A 23,268-nucleotide genomic window follows, 5' to 3' on the forward strand; every position below is an offset into this window, starting at 1 on the left:
CCATAAATGGGATGACCATGTTAGAAAAGAGACTTCCTTCTACCTCACAGATTTAAAGAATGGAATTGGTAAGGTCATAGTGTGTGTGTGTGTGTGTGTGTGTTTTGCGGGTGGGGGCAGAAGGTTAGGTGTACATTATCAGTTTTTGTAGCATTTAAAATTCCAAATGGAAGACAAGGAAATACCTGTAGCTGTCTTATCCCCATTTCGGGAATGGAAACAAAACATTCTAACACACATCCCCACACAGTGCTTAGAACTTGATATGGAGTAGTGGCCCTCAACCCTGGCTGAAGTTAGAATCCCATGGAGAAGTTAAAAACCAAAACCAAAACCAAAACCAAAACCAAAACAAAACAAAACAAAACAAAAAAACAAACCAAAAAACCAAAAAACGAAAACCTGGTCCCAATATTTATCCGTTCAATAGTGGAGTTCAGGAGGCATCACTACTTTACAAACAAACAAAACCTCAAAATCTCAAACTTTTTGGTGATTTTGATGAATAGTCAGAATTGAGAATCATTAGTTTAATTATTTGTTTTATTCTTTGCCAACATCATCATCATTTTTTGCTAACAAAACTGATTTATGTACTTTCCCACTGATGTTAAGTCCTAGTGGCAAAAGGAAGGCAGCTGGAAGGAGGCTAAGAAAAATAAATTAAAAGGGTATGGCAGGACATAAAGCGTACACATGTGGATAACTTAGAGCTAAGAGAACTATAGGACCATAAGACAGCATCAATAAGTTCCCTCTCTTTTCCTTTTTGGGATACTGGGATTAATTTCAGTACGTTGTACTTTCCCACTGAGCTATACTCACAGCCCTGTTTCTTCTTTTTTTGATGTTTCAGATTCAAGAAGTCTTAAAACTTATGTTAGGTCACCAGCAATTCAGATTGAAATGGGTCGGTTTTGAAGTGAACAAAAAGCAGCACAAGTCTACTAATTAGCAGTTTCCTTTTAAGCAGTTTTCTCTGGATTTTCAGTGAATTTGAGTTTTTTAATTTCCAGAAGAACACTATTAGAAATAACTCAAGACTATGTGAAGAGACATAGACCTAAAACTTACACAAAAGAAAACTACATATGAAACCCTCGCCTTGGATTTTATAGAATGAATTAGGTAAGCAGAGAAGATGGAAGTATTTGGGAACAATAACCTTGAGAATGACACAAAGAAGGACAAAAAGCCTGAATCAAACAAAAATCTTGAAAATAAATTCCATTAATCTCTTTGGGTATTATAAGAGAAAATAGTAGTGATTTCGGCAGGAACTGGAAGAAACCATTAGCCATAAACTATCAAAAAAATTCAAAATTTTTCAGAATGAAGAGCTCTCTAATATAATACAAACATGTTAATGTCAGTTATTTGTAGTTTTTTTTGTCCTGTATCTAAGAAGTAGTTTTTTTTTTTTTTTTTGGTTATTTTTACCTGTAAATTGGGAAATTCTAAGGCACGTTATTCCTAACATTAAAATATTTCTTCAGAATAATGTCCTTGCATACATTTCATTCTGTTTTGTTCACGTGTCCTCAGAACCCAGATGCATGCTAGAAGTAAGATAGTAATATGTCAAATACAGTAGCAACTTTAGTCTGAAATGTTTAAAGTTAAAGTTTATTTGTATTCTTTGTAGGAATATCAATAAAAGACCTCAAACGTATCTATATCTGTACATGTACAAGAACCGTCAAAAATTATTCACAGAACAAAAATAAATCTTCTTTAGAACAAACCCAGGTAATGAAATGCAGATATGGATCTCACATATGGAACAATCTAAGTGCTACTTAGCACAAAAATATGGCTTTAAAAATAAAATAAAATCTCGGGTTTTGTTTTTCTAAGGTGTATTTCTCTTTCTTGAAATAAAAAATAAATTATTTAGAGTTATCATTGTAAAATATTCATGTGAATTAACACATTCTTATTAAGGCCCTGGAGATGAGAAACAAAATCAAATTTAGAAGGTAAATTAATCAGAGGTGTAATCTGGGTAAATGTACTGCTGTTTGAGTTGATTTCAAAACTAAGAAATGTCTAAGCACCAGTCAAAATTTAACCTTTACTATTTGTTTTAGTTTTGTTGCAAGATAGTGGTAATTGAGTTGATCAGTATTTGACCTTTTGGTGAATTGGGAATTGAAATTTTCCCTTGGGAGCTTGGAAATGACACAAATATGGTATTTATACATAAATATTTGCACCCTCACACAGATGATGAAGGCCCCTAAAACAGCTTCTGTGGAAATCTCCACTGCACCAATATATAGATCTGGTTCTAAGTCCCAAAATTTAAAACTTCCTAGGGAAACAATAAGGGGCATTTGAATGAAAAATACCCATCAAGTAGGAAATTAAAATGCATGCTGCAATGTGGGCCAAAAGTACCACTTTCTTTCCTTGGATGGCTCACTGCATTTGCCAAGCCTAGCTGGGCTGGTTACAAACGCGTGAGGATTAACTGACCCAGGAACCAAGGCTACTTCTTTCTGTGTCCTACAGTGATACTCAACTTTCTTTCTTTAACTCCCTTATGGTATCAGTAATGATATCTAGGGTTCTTGAGACAATGTCAAACCAAATCAAGTTCAAGTCATTTAACTTATATATACATATAACACATATAGTACATTTTAAAGAGAATAGAATGACTGTCATAAAATCTAATAAATGAAAACATAAAACCTAAAAACCCAAGAAAGTTTTGGAATCACTGGTATATAAAATGCATTAACATTCATAAAAAGGAAGCCCTAGGAATTGTGTTTTCTGTGGGTGTGTACATTTTCTACAGTAATTGCCTTTCTATAATTGATGCATTTTAAGAGTGAGCAAGGGCTATAGATCCTCCTGTGTCCTGGACCTCTGGGCTACTAAGGAGACTGCTATGCATTACTCCTGCTCTGGATCATGTGTCCTCCTTGGGTTCTTTCTCATCAGATATTTATCCTATTTCATACAAATTTCATCACTTTTGTCCTTTCAAAACTCAAGAGCATTCATAACTGGGTCATGACGAGAATACTTCTAGAACTAATAATCATTCAAAGATGAAAAGAGACTATTTAAAAATTCAACACCTCAACATTTCTTGCTTTTAAGAAACTAGTATAAGTCCTTTCAATTGATATATTGATTAAAAAAATGAAGTATCCCAGGAAAAGGGCAGGAAGGCAACTAACTACTGCTGGGGCAAGCAAGGGATTTTACTACTAGACTTGAGAAAGGGAAGGAAAACAGAGAAGAAAGCCCTTTTGGCTTTCTCAATCTGTAACAGAAGGTGGACTTGAAAACTGTAGCTGAAAATGCATGAACCACCAATCCACAATTTGGAGCCACTGGGTCTGATGCGGTGACAAGTCCAGTCTGGTTGTCAAGCTTGGGGTTCAATCACAATGGACTAGACTAACAGGACTAAGGAAACCCTGAAGAGGTCTGCATCCTTCAGCTCAGTCCCATATAGTCTTCAGGAACTCCAAACTGGAGATGACTAGAGCTAAATCTGGATAGAAGCCTACTAAATACTAATGTAAACTCTCTTGATGTCAGTTGTCTTTCTCTGGGATTTCCAAATGAGAACTCTATTCCCAGTTTGGTGTACCCCCGAGGACACAGTGAAAGCCAGGGGTCTAAGGAAGGAACCAATATAATAATCCACAAAAAGGGAAGATCTGAAAAGTTTTCCCTGTAAATCAAGCTCAGGCTCAAGGACATAGAGTTAATACCTACGGCAGTCTTAGAAAAATCTTAGCTCTTCTTTACTGGCCAATCCCATCACAGAGAATGGTGGAAGCAGACCAGTCAGAAAGCTAATTCTGGCCAACTTGTTAACAAGAAAAAAGCAAAAGCTATAGCTGCTTGATGACCTCATTTTGTTGCAGACAGCCATAAACCCCAAAAGTACTTTGATGGTAGTGCCTGGAACACAGTAAGTACTTAAGTGCTTGTTATAGTTATAATCTCCTTCATGCCATGGCTTTTACTGCAGAGGCTCAAGGAAGAACAATGGCCTGATGGAAATTTAACTCTTTTTGCTGCTTTGGCCTGAAAAACTTATTGCTCCAGTGATACAGAAGGGAAATGTGAAGCTCTTTGCATGAGTTCTATTAACATTTTCTTTGCTACTGGCCAAGATGGGTTGTTATCTAGATAAGCACTTTACAAGCACTTTACCTGAATTCCAAATTCCATTCAACCCTGGTACATTCTTACCCTACCATGTGGTGATACATTGGGAGAGCTAGGCAGCCATCTTAATCCATCAGCTTCTCTTCAACCACACACCTCCTTCTAGCAAAACAAAGATATGTGCCTACATGGGCTGAAGCAAAGTCAATTAACAATACCCCGATAAAAATTATACCCTATCAATTGCCTTCTTCCATACCTAAAAAACAATCTTTCAGAATAAATTCTATAGATTGCAGCTTTACTAAAGAAATACTCAGAAAAATATTTTGATAGGAGTAAGCTCAAAGGATAATCTAAAATTTAACATCTAACATCAACTCTGAACTTTTTTTCTTTCAATTATCCATTATTATTATCACTATTATTTTTAAAGTTTCTTCTCTTCATTCAAGATAACCTGATGGTAGAGGGCTGCATAATCTGTCCAAATACTTTGGCCACTGAATTATCCAATGCAAATTGCCCTCTAAAGAGGTTCCAGAATGCTAAAAAGATATTTACTGAAAACATACTTGGTTTTTGTCTCCTTCCAACCCTTAATATAATTTGATAAGCCCATTGTAATCCATAACCAACCCTTGAAGAGCTTCCACACCTTAGTACAAGACATCACCCTTGTTACATACTTAAGGCCACTGAAACGACAGTCCTTTTTACCAGGTTTTCTGCAGCACAATTGAAGACTTTTTACAAAGAATGGATTAAACATTGCTAGAGCCGAGAATAAGCCACAATCAAGAACAGATCTACGTTTATATCCTCCCTCATCCAACAAAGGACACTACTTCAGAACTGGCAATATTTTTTCCTGTTGAGTGGTTTTGAGCACAGTGTACCCCCAGATTGGAGGAAAGAAAGAATTTACAGAAACTACTAAGGGTCAACAAAATACCCAAGTACCAAACAGCTGGCATGAAGTCTGCAGTTCTTCTAAGCACAACAAATCTCCTGTTAAAAGATTTCTGCCTGGAAGAAACAGGGGTTGTTATGAAGAAAACTATTTAAAAGGTGTGGGTTGGGGGGCTCTGGTGAGGTCGCTGAAATGCAAAGTTCAATACAAAGATCCACCTGAGAGAGATCAGAGTCCAAGAGTTGGAAGGCAAGCCTGGGATTCAGTGGAAAGGAAGGCTTGGTGTCTAAGTCTGGGCTTCAGTCAAGAGGGTACTATACCTGTTCTCTTGTTCCTTTATAAGAAACATTCACTCTATGCACATGTTTCCCTTGGTCTTTTTCTCTCTCTTCCCTTTTTCCTTTAAAATCTTTTTTTTTTTTTAAAGTCTGTAATTTAAAATAACATTAACTTATTTGAAAAACATTGTTGCTTTCTCAATATAAAACAATAGCTTAGATCTTGCTTAAAGAGGATTCAAGACCCTTTTAACATTATATCTGTACATCTGACAGTGTAGAAGGCATGAACATTTCCTATTGTGCAATTATATGTACACATGTGTAAATATATGTGTGTGTGTGTGTGTGTATATATATATATATATATATATATATATGTATGTATGTATATATAATGTCTGCTTAACATGTAACATTCCATTTCTGGCAATCTAAGTTGCATTCCAGATGACATTTCATACCTCTGGAAAAAGGAAATCCTTTTCTATGACTTTTAATCTGTCCTATAATAAAGCCATGGAGGACAAATGTTGAGGCTGGGTCATTATTGCCAAATCTACAAGAGCATGGAAATAACAATTGGAATATGCCATTCTAACACTTTTGATTTTCTTTCCTTTCCCTCCCTTCCACCTCCTTCTTCTCCTTCTTCTTTTAAACAAGACTAATCACTCATAAGAGAGATTCTTCATATTTTGATTTCCTTTCCAAATTTTACTGAGGAAGAAGCAATTTAAAAGTTGAAGATGGAGATTAAATTACCTTGCCCATAGATTTGCTAGTATAATGGATAAAATCTTTATCCCAAACAAAATTACAGCTTACAAAAAGAAAAAAAATATTTTTAACAGGAAATAGAGATTTCTGCTATGTTGTAGTTAGCCCTTTTCTGTGTGGAAGAAAGGGTGTTTATTTTGAATGGCTTAAGCACAGCATATTCCAATGACCTCTCCAGGGGAGAGTAATCCTATTGATGACTGATGACTGCTCCCACCATGGGGAGGAAAGGGCAGTGGACATGTGAAAATGGAGATGGCATACAGAGACACAAATATTTAGTTTTACAAACTGTAAAGAGGAAAAAGAACACCCTTTATTACAACAGGAGTAAAAATTAAAAAGCCCCATTATCTAAAACAGAAAATTTCCATCTGCTATAGACAGAGGAAATAAACATTGACAGGAGTTCAACAGAAATCATTGCTAAAGTCCGGCTGTGATGCAACTACTTTTATCTGTATCCTCAGAAACAGCAAATCCCCAAATCAGATTAACTGCCTGACAGAACCAGTCTTGGTTGATTAGTGGCATAAATTACTGTTTTGTATGGATCTTGGTATTTGCATGTTTTCCTAAAAGATGAGGGACTAGAGTGGGGTTTTTTAACTGGCAGATGAATCCCTGAAAAAACTCATTCTGACAATGTTCTATTGCACTCTATGTGCTTCTATCAGATAGACACTTGGTCTCTACCTACTGAACCCATAGGCTCATATTTCACACATACATAGTTCCTACTTTTCCTCCTCTAACAACTGCAGTGCTTTCAACAAGAGGAAAACAATAATAAAAATAGTAATAATTAAAAAGGTAATCTACATTATTAACTTCCTTTTGGTATATTACAGTGGTATTTTCTGTACATGGCCCAGAACTAAATTCCCTATGTACATAGAGACACGGAGGGAAAGCATTGACCTTGGAAGTCTTTGCATTATGCCCTGAAAGACAAGGTTCCTTTCTTCATTTAAGAGTTTCTCCCCATATTTCCATTTTGATGTAGCAACATTCTGTAAACCTGTAGGGGCTGGGTAAAGTGCTGGGGACAGGAGAGCTGGTAAATTTCCTTCTGTCTCCTTCCACAGTCTGTATTCACAGAGCCCATCAGCAGCTGCTGTTTTTGAATTCACCATTCTCCGTGATGGAAAGCTTGGTGGGGTTGGTGGGGGAGATGCCATTGCGGACCTGCATGCTGTACCGCTCCTTCACTTGGGTCAGCGCACTCATCAGTCTGGTGTTGGCTGAATCCAGGGACACGATCCGTTTTTCCTATAACACAATAACCATGGCTTTATTCAGGCTGTATGGAGGACATAATGGCCTTTCTTTACTGGATGACTAGTCCAATGCTTTCTCTCATTCAGCAGTACGCATGGTGCTTCCCAAATAAATGGAACGTCTCTGCCTCTTTCTGCACACTGGTTAGGTTCAGCTGCCTCTCTTTTCTCTTTATTTTTCTCCCTCTTTTCTCCTTCCAGAATATCAAGACTTAATAATCTCTGGAACACTAGGCTGTCCTATGCAATGGACACCAAGTGTTTCTTCATATTATACAACTGAGGTGTCAAGTTGCCTTATTGTATTTTAAGCACTTTTGGTCAAAATTAGAACATGGAAATTAGGTGACAAGGAAAGAAGCACAAGAGGTTTCATTTCACAGAAGAGAAGTGCATGTGATCTATGTATGGGTTCTGACCCCCCCCCACCAAAGGGCATAACAGTCACACTTGAAAGAATTCACATTGTGCTCAAAATTAAAACAATACATGGTGGCAGTTTAAAGTCACCAACAAGGTGAGGATGCAAGAGCAAGAGGAGATAAAAGCAGCCAAAAGCTCAGACCAAGGGTTTATTTGAATATAGGGAGGGAGATGTGGCCAAAAGGGGGATGCTATAAACATAACACATGAGAACACACAGAGAACACGGGCTCCTAGACCCATTCCAGCTCAGAATCATTCCAGGAAAGCTGTCCAATACACAGAATACTTTCATTTTACTTTGGAGTCTCTGAAAAAATAATGCTTTAGAATCAATATTTTGGAACCAAGCATTGTTGAATACACACACAATAAAACCAAGGGGGTGACGGGGAGAAAGGGTAAAAAAATTTAAATGAAAGAGAAAAAAAAAGTAATTTAAAGAAAAAAGAAAAAAGAAAAAAAGTAATTTAAAGAAAAGTAGGGCAAGCTAAGTTTTTTTTTTTTAAAAAACCATTTTATCTCATCACAAAGATCAGAGGGAGACACTCATCTTAGCTTCAGCAGCTAGGCACAACATCCCAGAAACTTCCCAACATGAATCCATCATTTTCAGAAAATAAGCTTACACACAGAAGGACAATCTTTACCTATGCTCATGAAATTAAAAAGAAAAGAGCCCAAGAGGAACAATCCTAAAGCCAAAAGGAGATTTCCTATCCTATTTTTTTTTTTAAATATTTAATTAAAAAAAATGTAGCCAGGAAAAATCATAGTAAACTGGAGTCATAGTAAGGTTCAAAGAGAAGGCAGGAGGGTTGAGAGTTGCTGTTGTTCCTTGCTATAAAAGCAGTAGCTACAAGCGCCACCAATGTAGCTTGGCTTTGCCAGGATACAGGCTGCCAGGAACAAGCAGAATGAACACCACTGTCTTGGGGGTAAATTTTGGGTAAAACCCCAGAAAACTGGCATCAAGCAATGTTTTCCTTTCATCTCCTGGGAGAGGGGGAATCTGTATGGCAGCAGTGCTCTTAGCTACAGTTTCAAAAGTATATATATAAAAAACAAAACACACACACACACACACAAAAAAAAACACAAAAACAACCCAACCCCAAACTTCCCACTTATGATTAGCCTTTAAAAAAGGCTGGGGAATGTGGCTCAAGCGATAGTGCGCTTGCCTGGCATGAGTGCGGCTCGGGTTCGATTCTCAGCACTACATACAAACAAAGATGTTGTATCTGCCGAAAAACTAAAAAATAAATATTAAAAAAACTCTCTCCTCTCTCTAAAAAAAAAAAAAAAAATTCCTTTCCCGGATAGAGAGGCAGAATGGTAAGATATATAAAATCAGCATTATTTCTGGGTACAGCGGTGCATGCCTATAATCCCTGTGACCCAGGAGGCTAAAGCAGGAGGATCCCAAGTTCAAGGACAGCCTCAGCAATTTGGTAAAGGCATGTCTCAAACTTAAAAAACAAAATGCCTAGGAAGTAGCCTTGTGATAAAGCATCTTTGCTTTCAATCCTCAGTACCAAAACTAAAAAACTAAAAAAAAAAAAAAAAAAAAAATTACCATTATTAACTAACTACTAATCTATTATAAGATTTTTCTTTATTTTGGGAGGGATAATTCACTGTAAGCACAGAAAAAAACTCAACAAACAAAAGATAATAAGGCTTTTTAAAAAATTTGAAAAAGTATACCTAGTGAAGTTTACTGGAAAAACAAGTTCAAATAGGTAAGGCCTGGCCAGTGGTAACCAGAAAACAATAGGTAGTGACAAATGCTCCCTGTCCCCTACCCCCCTAATCCCGTATGGTAAGGAATGATCTCTGTAGTAGATTATTAAGGCCTCAAAACTAAGGAAAGCAAGATATTCCAGGGTTCATTAAAAAACAAAACAAAACAACAAACAAACAAACAAAAAAAAACCAAGCATTCACAAAAACTGTTTCATTCTTAAAGAGTCAAAAAGAAGGCTAAGAATGATTTAAAATCTTATTACATACAAAAGTAATAATAACGTAGCCAATGCCTCCATACCCCCACTATGCAGCTGAAAGCTTTCAAGTGGAGAAATTTCATTTAAAAGATTCCCCCAATGCCAACCTCAAAATAAAACAAAAAGTAAAAAGAGAAAAAAAAATCAAATAGGAACTTTTGAAAGTCAAGCTCAATTTGGCAAAAACTGCTCTGATATTGTGACTGCCTGAACTGGAAGGCAAAGCAATCTAATTATGCCTGACAGGAAGGATTTCAATGTGGGGAGTGGCAGGAGCTGGAATGTGTAGGAGGCCAGTGCACTGGGTCAAGGCTGGGAACTGCTCAGCTAGAGAACGGACAAGGTTTACTTGCCTGTTTGAATAATCTCATTTCCATTTATGACCTGTAATTTAACACAGTGGAGATATCACTTGCAACAGTAACCAGGCAGCTGCTTTGCTTCTCATGGGAGGAAGCCCTTCTGTTCTCCATCTGAGTTACATGGAGAGAACCTGAGAGTCACAGCGTCCCTTCATGCTTGGGAGTGAAAGGTGGCACATTCCCTGTCTGATATTTAAGAAGTGTTTCCTTAGTACCATCATTAGGATCCCCATATCTGAGCTACAAGGTACAGGACTGGCGATTCTACCACTTAACCACGGAGTGCTCATCTTTCTGTAGTTCTAGTTAGAAAGTGGCTGACACAGGCCTGTGCCTTGCAGCATGAACTGATTCAAGGAGAGGGAGAGGCTGAATTCAGTATGGACAAGTCTTTCCTGCAGGAGCACAGGGCTGCTAAGAGAGATGAGGAGTGAGAAGTACTAGAAGTTTCACTCTACCATAGAGGAAGCAATGATTCATTTTAGAAATATTTTTTACTATTAGTGGCACCAAGGGATACTTCAGGGATAGAAAAGTATGCTACCTAACTGGGAAGCTTTTCACCGCCAAACAGCTTCATTCTAATAGATGATGCCAGAAGGGCTGCTCTGCTTCATGAAACACTTAAGTAAGGTTTAGTCTTACAAGAAAGAATTGGAAACAAAAAATTATTCATTACAAAGGATGCCAAAGTATGTTCAAGTCTTTTGCTACAAGAGTTTAACATATCAGTAAACCAACAGCTGGGATTGAAACACTTTCCTTTTAAGAACACTACATATTTTAATTGTCTTTAGTGGTTATGAATTGTCTATGCATGGTGTAGTGGTTTTCAAAATGTGGTCAAGTGAATTCTCCAAGTATTCTTTAGGGATCCACAGTGAGTCTCTGCTAAAATAATTAATTGCATAGTAAAATCTGAAGTTAAATCTATCATATTTAATCAACCCCAGTATGTTTTGATCCATTAGTTGAAAGTGGTCTGTTGTTGAATGGCTACTGGGAACAGTCGGATATTGATTATAGAAGGGGTATTGGTTCCATCAAAATAGTCCAAAGAACAAAACTATTTGACAACCATTGTCAAGAGGCCATCCTATAAGCCTAACATTGATTCTTTGAGGACAGCATTTTTCCCATCCTTGCACAGTGACACCCTCTGGTTAACTGAGAAGATGTCCTTTCTTTCCAGAGTTTTTGACCATTACCTCCCTGGCTTTTACCCTCTGTGACTATGATTTCTGCTACATACCCAGCTGTCTGCCCCTTGATGTCAAAAATAAGGGGCTGGTTGGGTAGAAACCGATAGAGGCTAATGATGGAGCTGTTCTGTCAGCCAACATGCACAGAATCACAAACATGGCGCAGCTAGGCTCCCAAGGCTCAAGACTGATTGCATTAGACTAGCTGAAATTATAAAAAATTCTATTTGATCTCACCAGTACTAAAATCTCTCCTGGTGTAGTTATTAAATCTCTCCCTGCTTTATATTGTTGTATTGAAATTCCAAAGGTGAAAAATTATCAGGATTAGTTTTCCTAATTAAACTGCCTTCTTTATCCAAGCTGTTTTGCTAAAAATCTCTGGGAAGAATTTTGATAGTATGTACAGCAAAGTAGCCTTGTCCCCACTACATCTCCCTTACCCACTATGGGGTACCGAGAAAGATTTTAAATAAGGGGCCAAGTAAAATAACCGCAGATCTTTCTTCTGGTTCTTAGTAGGTTAAAATATCCAGAATCTTCAGATTCAAGAGTCCAAAATATTTTGGGAGCCCCATGAATGAGACAGCATCACAATGCACAAATTCCAAAGGTGAAAAATTATCAGGATTAGTTTTCCTAATTAAACTGCCTTCTTTACTCTTAAGATTAGTGTCTTCAAAGAGAAGGAGGCCCACAAAGCATTCTTTCATGACTATGATTTCAGCCCCACTCCTGATTCCTCTGAAAAAAAAAAAAAACAAAACAAAAAACAAACCCATCCCATATTGATCCTGTAAGAAAACTAGACTGTTAGGTGCATGTTTAAGAATATTGGAGGCTCTAATATACACTGACTACTGGCTGATATGGAGAGAAGACAGTAGAACATTTATCCATAAAGTCTTTGCACTCATTTCATAGCTTAAGGATGAGAAATACAAACATGGCTGGTTGTCTTCAGAGAGGTGGTCCATTCACTGGCTGGGGGACATTATCAAAACTGCATCTGCCTTTTGCTATTTGTTTCATGCCAAGAAATACAACAACCACATTTGTACTGATAAAAGGAAAAGGAGTTAGAAACATTGCCTGCCTAATTTTGCTCTCACCACTGATGTATTTCTATGAGGTGACCAGGTGGTGTCACAGGTGTAAGCTACTGTGAACAGAGACCTAGATTAGGATTTCATCAACCTTTTCTTATAAAATTTTATCTAAAGAGACTCTCTAAGTACAGCATCAACAAAGAAGGGCAGCCAAGCACATTCCAAGCATCAATGCCAAACCCTGAACCAAAAGAATAACAAGGAAAGGTGCCTTCTTCAACCTTGTTTTCCTCCACAATTCCATTACTGTCTGGGGCCAGAAGTTCATAGGGCCAGAGGCAGTGGACGTGACTGACAAGATCGTGAGCAACACAGCCAAGCAATGGTCAGTGGAAGTCACAAGCCAGACACATGCAGTGCACTTTTCACAGTTGACCCCTCAGAGAATGCCCTCCTTTCCACAAGGAAAGAAGCAAAGCCCATCATGCACTTGGTTGAGATCTGTCAAACAACTGTACTAAACACACTAATACTCTGCTGTGTCAATAGACTTGTCATCAGTGAAAGAAAGGAAAAATAATGGAGGCCATGTAGAAATTGATTTAATCTTCAAAAGATAATGCCAAGAACTTCTCAATGCCTTATTTTTAGGATACCTGTTTTGCCATTTGCAAGGATGGGAAGTCAGAAAATAACAGTTATTACCAATGAGTACCTTCTACTAGATCCAGAGTCTGCTTACCTGTGCATCAATAATTTTCTGCTTTGCATCAATAACTGCTTGCATCTCAGCATGGTCCTTCTTCAATTCCTCTTCCACAGCCATTAGCCTAGAATGTGGCAACAAGGGGGTATCAACACTTTCAAAGACGGGACTAGGTAATGTGAGAACAAGAAACTTAAAACTCACCGTAGTTCAAGATTTCGCTTCTTCCTTAATAAAGACCAACAATCTTCTTTTCTTTCCCCTCTCTCACCTTGGAAGTAGACATCCAAGGTTGATTTTTCTAACTGAAACTGTATTTCATCCATTTTTATCTACTTTGGAGCAGAAGTCCTGTAATCATTCTCTCCTCTATCAGATTCTTCCCTCAGCACAATTTACTTTATCTTAAAATATCAAACCAAATCAATAAAGAACAAATTATCCTTTCTTAATCTCAACTTGCATGATATTCACTGTCCTATTTTCTCTTCCCTTACACAGATCAGTTTCTTCAAAGAGTACTCTACACTTAGTAGGTCTAGTTTGTTTCTCATCCACCACTCACATTTCAACCCAGGAAGATTGTCAATTACCCTCATACTATTAAAACAACAGTCCTTTTCTGTCCTTCATTCACTTGACCTGTCCACAGCATTTGACAATATTGAAGCCTGGAGTCCAACTGTCTGCTATCAAATTCAGGTGTACCACTAACTATGTGACCTTGGGCAAAAGACTTAGTGAGTCTGTTGCCAGTTTCTTTATCTGTAAAATGAGAATGATAATTCTCATTATCAAGTGTAGATGTGTAGGAAAGTGCCTGGCCTATGGTGAATGCTCTGTAGACGTGCAAGTGGAACTGACCTCTTCCCCTTTCCCCTAGCTTGGCACTGGTGGCACTCTCTTGTGGTCCTCTGGCCCTACAGACATCTAGCGAAACTTCTTTCTGTTTCTGGACTTGCTCTGGAAAATTAAGTTTTAGACACTGGATACTTAGATTTTTAAAACTCAGTTCTCTTCTAAAGCTTCTCAAATTAGCCACTAAGTTTTCCTTTTATATAAGTGTTATGGTTAAAGAAAAAGCCTACCTGATCTTTGTAGGAAGTGCACACTAGGTCTCATATTTAGGATGCCTGAAGAGATAGTCATCATATCTGTACTGAGTATCACAGGTGAAATGGCTTTTGTTGCCATGCCTTTAAATGTGTTTGGATCATTCTCCCACCTTGTTGTACCTCTAACTAGCCCACATCTGCCACCAGGTGGTCATCTAACCTGCTGATGATGCTTTTCATCTGGCTGTCTTTCTCTTCCTGTTGCCTGCGCAGCCGCTCCTCACTGTCCTCCAGCCTGGCCTTGTATTCCAGCAGCAACTTCTGCATCTGCTGCTCCTGCACCAGCAACCGGCGTTCATATTCCTCCAGTCGCCGGCTAGACACTCTTAGGCGCTCCTTCAGTTTGCTAATTTCTTGTTCATACTAGAGTAAAGGAGAAGAAGTACCCATAACAACAAGGAGAAGTTAGTGATTTGCTTTTTAATGAAAGAAACCCTAGGCAATGTGGCTAGATGCTTCTAAGTTGCCATTCCTTATACTGCTGCTATTGATGTTTAAAATATCAATTGGCATAGAGGTTGGGGATGTGGCTCAAGTGGTAGTGTGCTCGCCTGGCATGCGTGAGGCACTGGGCTGATCCTCAGCACCCCATAAAAATAAATTAAAAATATTGTGTCCACCTAAAAAAAAAACCTAAAAAGTAAATATTAAAAAAATATATATCTGGGCTGGGGATGTGGCTCAAGTGGTAGTGCACTTGCCTGGCATGCGCCAGGCGCTGGGTTCGATCCTCAGCACCACATAAAAAAAATAAAATAAAATAAAGATGTTGTGTCCACCAAAAACTAAAAAATAAATATTAAAAAATTCTCTCTCTCTCTTAAAAAATATATATCACTTGGCATAAATGTTTATAAAGCTTTGCCCTCCTTCTGGATATATTTTAAATCTGAATTTAGCATTCAAAATTTTACAGATTTATGTACCTCTCTCCACATTAAACTACCAGTTGCTGCAAGCCTCTGATCACTGATGGTATCAAATGGGAGAAAAGAAAAGAACAAACATTTAGAAGCTTAGTAAAAGCTGGCCATCTTATAAGAGAGAGTTATTTGGGTATCATCACCTGTACTATAGGATCTCTGACATATTTTGTCTTATCAGAATGCCCTTCCTTCATGCTACTAGAATCAGCCCTTAGAGAACAAGCAACATTTCTATAATGTTAAGCCACTAAGTTAATAAATAGAATTTAATGGCAGAGTAGGCTATTACTGCTTTCTTCCTAGCTATGAAAGTATAAAATAGTCATAAGCACTAAGCAAAGGCCTACCTGTTCTCTAGGGTTGATTAAAATAGACTCTTGGCTATTTTCATGATGTGGCTCATCTGCTCAATTTGGCACCACTTGCTGGAATGTACATCTGTGTTCTCACTAAGCAGCCTATAGAAATTCAGTAATTCAGTTGATTACATGATCCTTTTTTATACTAAATTTGCCATGGATGGTGCCTGAGTATAATGGAATGTCAAATTTTCTAGGTAAGGTGAGAAGTATATGCCTTTTTAATATTCATTAGTAATTAGTGATAAACCTGCATGGTGTATTGTAAAATGCAATTTACATAGTATTATCTAATTTATTTGATGACCAGCTGTTGCTCATCCAACATTATGGTTCCAGAAAGTCAAAGGTAAGGTTTGAAGAGTTACACTGTTTTAAAAAGCACAGTTTATACTAATAAGTAAGAAGTAGTGAATTGTCTGGTTGTCAATTAAATGTGATAATGCTATACATATAATGTCAAGGTTATTATTTGATAATCCTTTTTAAAATTTCTTTTTTTAAAAAAAGCCCTCAAAACAACAGATGATGTCTTTTTAAAAATTATCTGTACAGCTAGACATTCTTTACCAAAAAAGGCAAAAACCAAACAGTTAAAACCCCCCAAATTCCAAGTCAAATTGTTACCAAGAAATAGAAAATCTAGTTCTATGGCAATTTTGTCCTTGGTTGAAGACTAACAACTGGTTTATAGAAATGCTAAAATGATTAGATGAATATCAGAGTGTCCCTCCAGATCAAACAATCTATATAAAAATATTATATCTAAGCCCCTTCCCTGCAGCATGGTAGACATTTCCCACACATGTTCAGAGAGGCTACACTGACCTATCGTGCACTGGTGTGTATCGGGTTAACCCAAGAGGAAGAGTGAAGATGGGGGCAGTAGGAGATCATAATTCTTGTCTTTCCTTTCTAGCGGCCTAGACTTGTGGAGGCAACAAGTCAATAAAGATAGACTACTCTACCTTCTCAGCATGCTTAGCTTCATCTTGATTTTGCTCAGTTTCTTCAACATCTTCTTCATATTGTCCATTGTTCAGAACCCATGCTGCTGTCCTCTCTACTGGAGACATGGTGGCAGAGTCCACAGGTGACTGAACCTGCATCAGAAGCAGGTATTAGCATTTCCCAAAACAGCTCACCCAATCAAGTTACACAAAGACAGCTATTCTTAGAAGACATAACTGTGATCCCTCAGTTTCAAATGCTGTTAGTTTAAAACAAAATATTTCTTCTTTCTAGATATACGTGACAATATAATGTATTTTGGTATATTACACATACACAGAGTATAACTTATTCTAATTAGGATCCTGTTCTTGTGGTTGTACATGATGTGTAGTAACCATAGTCATGTATTCAAATACAAGGCTAGGAAAGTTATGTCCAATTAATTCTACCGTCCTTCCTATTCCCCGCCCCACCCTTCCCTTCCTTCCCCTTTGTCTAATCCAATGGACTTCTATTCTTCCCTTCCCCACCTTCCCTTGTTGTGGGTTAGCATCCACATATAGGAGAGAACATTTGGTCTTTGTGACTGGCTTATTTCACTTAGCATGATAGTCTCCAGTTCCATCCATTCACCAGCAAATACCAAAATTTCATTCTTCTTATGGCTGAGTAATATTCCCCGTGTATATATACCACATTTTCTTTATCCATTCATCTATTGAAGGACACCTAAGTTGGTTCCATAGCTTGGCTATTGTGAATTGAGCTGCTATAAACATTGATGTCGCTGCATCACTATAGTAGGCTGACTTTAAGTCCTTTCAGCAAAGTAGCAGGGTATAAAATCAACATCAATAAACCAATTGCATTACTCTATGTCAAGGACATATCAGCTGAAAGAGAAATCAGGGAAACTATCCCCTTCACAATAGCCTCAAAAAAACAAAACAAAAACAAAAAAACCCAACAACAACTTCGGGATCAATCTAAAAAAAGAGGTGAATGAAAACTACAGAACACTAAAGAAAGAAATTGAAGAAGACCTCAGAAAACGGAAAGATTTCCCATGCTGTTAGCTTTAAGGTTTTTTTAAATTTTATTTTAAGTTTTTTTTGTTTTGTTTTTAAGATTTTATTGATGCTAGGGTAATTAGGGGTAGGGAATGGAATATCCATTTGTATAAGAACAAACTATTCTGAATAGGAATTTGTACACATTGCATCTAAGAACCATTCTTTTTCTCCTTCCAAAGAAAGCCAATGCCTCAAAACTATTAATTTTTCCAATGGTTCAAATGCTATAAGGTACTAAATTAACTATTAAAATTAAGATAATGGAATGAGAAAAAAGAAAGCATAACTTAATCATTGATTCTTCAAGTGAGAAAATATCTGTTGAACCTAGAGATGACCACAGACCAAAGAACTGTTCAATGTTAAACAAACACACAAGGTGACCATTCATACATCAGAATGTCAGATAGTTTTCATATTAACCATTGAGAGAAAGAGAACAAGTGATACTGGTTATTTTTACAGAATTCTGATTCCTGGTGGGTTAAGACTACTCAGGAGTACATGTTTTTAGAATCTAAAGTTTCTTTCTTTCTTTCTTTTTTTTTGAGAGAGAGAGAGAGAGAGAGAGAGAGAGAGAGAGAGAGAGAGAGAGAGACAGAGAGAGAGAGAGAATTTTTTAATATTTATTTTTTAGTTTTTGGTGGACACAACATCTTTATTTTATTTTTATGTGGTGCTGAGGATGGAACCCAGTGCCCTGCGCATGCCAGGCGAGCACGCTACCGCTTGAGCCACATCCTCAGCCCCTCTAAAGTTTCTTGATGAATTTAGACATCTCAAAGTCTCATTATTCATGAGACGGAATAAGATAATGTGAAAGTTCTTTGGCAACTTCAGAGTGCAATGAAGAGGTTATATGCCAGTTATTACTATATTTATGTTTTGAAAACTAGGATTCAACATTCAATTTTGTATTAGGCTACTGAATACTACTAGTGCTTTCTCCACCAAGAATATTGGGAATATACAATAATTTTTTCCCCTTCTGGCTTGCCAGAGAGAAAAAGAAAGTGAGCATGAAAGAGAGTGAAAGAGAGAGTGTATTCTTTGTATGTCAGTTAGCTTTTTATAGTTAAAATGTATTTGTATTTTGAGGACCATTCATCCATAATTTCACAATTGAAGGGAATTTTCTCTCAGGCAGAGCCATATACCTTAAGAATCTTTATATCATTTTGGACTAGAATCCAATTAAACTCTACAAGAGTATTTTAAAAGAAGGGGTATTCTGCTAACCTTGAGAGTTAGAGAAGATGAAAAACTGCCTGAAGAGACTAAAAAGTTACAGAGATTGGTTGGGTTGGGAGAGACTTTAAAGCTATACATACAAAAGTAATGAGAGTGGCTTCTTAAAGGTTTGAAGAAGAATCTGGTTTAGTTGATTCACAGATCACAGATATATATAGCAATAAGAATAGCTTCATGGTTGGGTGTGGTGGTGCATGCCTATAATCCCAGCAGCTAGGGAGGCTGAGATAAGAGGATAGCAAGTTCAAAGCCAGCCTCAGCAACTTAGGCCCTATGCAACTTAGCAAGATCCAGTATCAAAAAACAAAAAGGGCTGGGGATGTGGCTCAGTGGTTGAGAGCCCCTGGGTTCAACCACCGGTACCAAAAAAAAAAAAAAAAAAAAAAAAAAATGAAGAGAGCTTCTTCATGCCTAGGATGGATGTGTGTAGTTTACCTAAGTAGGTATACAGATATACATACACAAGCAATTGAGAGTGAACTTATAGAAAGTCCCTCTCTAAAATATGTAAATATGTCTTAAACTTCAAGACATATTGGTACTTAAAATTCTCTCTTTTCACTTTGGTTATCTCTATCTTCACTTCATTTATTACATTTCACTTTATTTTTGTCATACCTACCGTATCACTAATACATTACTTATCTTTTTCATTTTAATTAAATTTTAACTAAAGGCAGGATTTACTGGAGGCCCAGCCATCACCTGGAAGTCAGGGGGACATGGCAGGAACAGGGAATTCCTGGGCCCTACAGGCAAAGTCACTGTATAAGGGTGCACAGAACCAGCAAAACCAGTCAAAGCTGGGGCCAAGGAACTTTGGTGTTAATCTTTATCAGTACTTCACTATCTTCCTTGATCTTTCCTTTCTACTCACAGATGGATGAGATTGATTCAAGCTGCCTGGTATTTTACTATAGCCCTGGTGATGTCCTTGATGACCACTGGGGAAACTGACAAAGGCTGCAGGAATGGGGGTGGGGGTGGGTTCCAGAAGCTCTGGACAGCAGGGCTTGGTAGGCATGAGGACATAGGCAGCAGCACTGGCATCCAAAGAAATGACAGGGATAGCACAGCACCACCGTAGAGCAGGAAGGCAGGAACCCCCACTTGCAGTCCATGATGAGAGAGGAGGATAATCAAAGGCCACACGTTACATGGAGAAAGGACGCCAAACCCAGGAAGAGCAGCTTCTTCTTACCTGGGTGGCAGTCATGTGATCACCTCTTTTAAAAATAAGAGTCATTTTTTAGTTAGCTAAGCCCTTGTGCCAAGCAATATCAATAAAATGAGTTTGATGTTCTCTACATATTTTATATATTAATGATTATGTATTTTTCTAATATATATCAAAATAATTACATGAGTGATTAAATAAATATCTTGTGTGCACTTAAATGCAAACATCACATTTTGGGAACACTGGCCTATAGAACATAGTATCATCAATAAAAAGATTGTAACTACTGATATCAAGTTATTAGAAGAAAAATGGATGGCATGTGAGAACACTTTGTAAACTGCACCGTACTTTATATATCCACACACACACTACAGTTGTCCCCCTGCTGGATTTTAAAAGCAAAGTACAACAAATTGTTTCTGTGTTGGTAAAGGAGAAATCCTGACAAGAAGTTTAAGTTCTTATTTGATATATGTGTATCTGGAAGGCAAAATAATATAGCACTGAGTTACAAAAAATTAATAGAAAATCAATATTTAAAGGAGAAAAATACCTTTGTAGTTGTAGGATCTTATCACTTTAGCACATAGGGCACAGAAAAGCTGCATTACTGTGAAATTAGGATTTTCTATTCAATAGCAATTTGAGATAATGTAGCTATTAAAACTAATACCAACTTTACTATTAGGAATTTATTACTTTAAGACAACTAATTCGATAGCTTTCTATTTTATATGGTTAATAAGATATTGTCTGAATTAACTTTTTTTTTCTCTGTGATTTGTTATGGGTAACTTTATTGAATGTAAGTGCCTTGGAAACTAATGGCATTTTAAAGAATACACAAAGGAAATAGGACCTTAGCCCTTAAAAGCATATTAAGAACAAGAACTACAACAAAAATAACATGAGTAATCTAGGCTTTAACTGTTAAGTGAAAAGATGTGATTCATTCCACTGGTGATGGTGGTAGTTACCATGCCTTTTGAACAACTAATATGGGCTGGGGTTGTGGCTCAGTGGTAGAGCGCTTGCCTAGCACATGTGAGGCACTGGGTTCAATCTTCAGCACCACATATAAATAAATAAATTAATTAAATAAAGGTATAGTGTCCATGTACAATTAAAAATAAAAAAATGAAAAAAAAACTAATACGAGGTTTGATAAATTATGAGAGACTGCACAATGGGAAATGGACATTTTGGATGCTATTTTATCTACTGCTATTTTATTAGTTGAATCTTTTTTGGGGGGTAGGGGTCTGGAATCTTATTTTCAGCCACTTTCTGATATATCTTAGCACTTTGTATAGCATTCAGTAGGTGGTGGTCAAAAAAATAAAATATCAGACCTTATGATGGATCGTATGTAGATATATGACTATGATCGTATGTAGATATATGACTACATGACTGGTATGATTCTACATCATGTACAACCAGAAGAATGAGAAAATTAGACTCCACTCATATATTATGTTTCAAAGTGCACTCTACTGTCAAGTATAACTAATTAGATCAAATAAAAAATAAAATTTACAAAATAAGTTAGATTATCTTCACTCTTCTTCCAATTCATGACAAATCTTTACAAAATTATTAAGAGATTAGAAAGTAATATTAAATAAATCAACTGTATTTTTTCCCACTCCACTGCACTAGATTGAAAGAAAATACAGTGATTTTTATTTCAAAATTATTATTATATGTGAAAAAAACCAATATACTAATTTTTGGAGTTTTTCTTTTGGTCTTAAATGTGCTGATCTTACTTCTCAATTATATTATCAACTAAGGATGACACATCATCTAGTTTTTATTTTGTTTTGTTCCTGTTTTTGAGATACTGGGGATTGAACCAAGTAGCAATCTACCACTAAGCTACATACCCATTCCATTTTATTTTGAGATAGGATCTCATCAAGATGCCTAGGCTGGCCTCAAACTTGTGATCCTCCTGCTTTAGCCTCCTGAGTAGCTAGGGTTACAGCAGTGAGCCATTGTACCTTGCTCATAGTTCTTTTGCATGGCAGTAACTAACTAAGTGAACTCAATAAAATATATCTCAATATATTTTAATACTCTGGGTTCTCCTTAGAATTTACTACTAAAGCTGAGTTTATTATTAGGAGAAGGACACTATTTTTCTTCTAGTCTCAAAGGCTTTCCCTATATAATTGTTTGATCTATCTCCTTTATGAGCTGGATATATAGCACAAATTATTATCTGCATTTACAGTTAAAGAACTTGCAGAAATTGAGGCTGGTAAGTGGTTTAGCACTCATCCTGCTTAGCTACATCCTTATGAAGAGAATTTATATCCACAGACTTTTAAAAGGAAAATTAAAGAAAATAAAGCATGAAAAGGAAGCAAGGCAACAGGATTTCCAATAGAAATATCTCCCTTTTGAGATGAAGCTGCGTAGGGTTTTCCTGGGAAAAATAATAATGTTTTAGGGCAAAAGGGCCTGCCAGAGCCAGTTTCATTGTTACTACATTTAGTCATAACATGGCTGTGCTGGGAACAACTGAGAACAGGCCAGTTCCCTATTCCTGGCTAGGATGTATTAGATGTAAATAAGACTGGTTGGTTTCAACTTCTTCTTAGTCTGAAATACATTCTCATAAATAATGCTTCTGCTATCAACACCAAAGAAAGGGCTATCTAAATTAATAAGTAAACATCAAGAGTGCTTGAGAGTTTGGTTAGAAGAGGGTTTAACAAGTCCAAATATGAACATTGCCACATTATACTAATAAGCTTGCCAAACACCTATGGCCTTTTCAAATTCGAATATCTATCATTAGGGATAAATCTAACCAACTCAGACACTATAAATAAACAAACAAGGTCTATTTTTTTTTTTTTATACAGAGTACATGATACATGAGAAGAAAATGAGAAAAAAGAAATCCAATCAGAGGTTCAAGGGTTCAAAATATTAAGAGTTTCCTGAAAAAAAGTTCTTTCTCTATAAGTTGTTTGACTAGGATTTTATTTCTTTCCTACTCCTTATCTGGAGAAGACTGAAGCCATTCACACTGCCAACAATGGCCTCTCTTTTGTGCTAAGATACAAATGGAATCTGCAGGGGACAAAGGCCTACAGAACAATCCCCACAAAGAAATCCTCTAGTTTTGGGAAGAGAAAAATTCCCCAACATAATTTGCAATTAAAATATATAAAGGAATTAGTCTTAAAAAAATGTGCTGATTATATAGAACTTTAGAAGATTCATGGGAGTGAGATGAGAAACACAAGCA

At 36.9% G+C, this 23,268-nt stretch overlaps 1 protein-coding gene across 4 annotated transcripts in view; it reads right to left on the reverse strand.

Annotated features, from left to right (window-relative positions):
- Window positions 1-613: 613 nt before the first annotated feature.
- Window positions 614-23,268, reverse strand: part of Rasal2 (RAS protein activator like 2) — a 348,110-nt gene continuing 325,455 nt past the window's right edge. For 2 of the 4 annotated variants that reach the window (XM_076832459.2, XM_076832458.2), the window contains exons 15-19: window positions 16,511-16,645; window positions 14,418-14,620; window positions 13,179-13,266; window positions 10,177-10,207; window positions 614-7,383 (exon numbers count right to left, since the gene is read on the reverse strand). In XM_076832459.2, the coding sequence (XP_076688574.1) occupies window positions 7,241-7,383; window positions 10,177-10,207; window positions 13,179-13,266; window positions 14,418-14,620; window positions 16,511-16,645 (600 nt within the window). In that variant the 3' untranslated portion in view covers window positions 614-7,240. The remainder of the gene's footprint in view (window positions 7,384-10,176; window positions 10,208-13,178; window positions 13,267-14,417; window positions 14,621-16,510; window positions 16,646-23,268) is intronic. The other 2 variants (XM_076832457.2, XM_076832455.2) reach the window with 1 other exon arrangement.

The sequence above is a fragment of the Callospermophilus lateralis genome, chromosome 13 (assembly GCF_048772815.1).
Source record: "Callospermophilus lateralis isolate mCalLat2 chromosome 13, mCalLat2.hap1, whole genome shotgun sequence".
NCBI classification, from domain to species: domain Eukaryota; kingdom Metazoa; phylum Chordata; class Mammalia; order Rodentia; family Sciuridae; genus Callospermophilus; species Callospermophilus lateralis.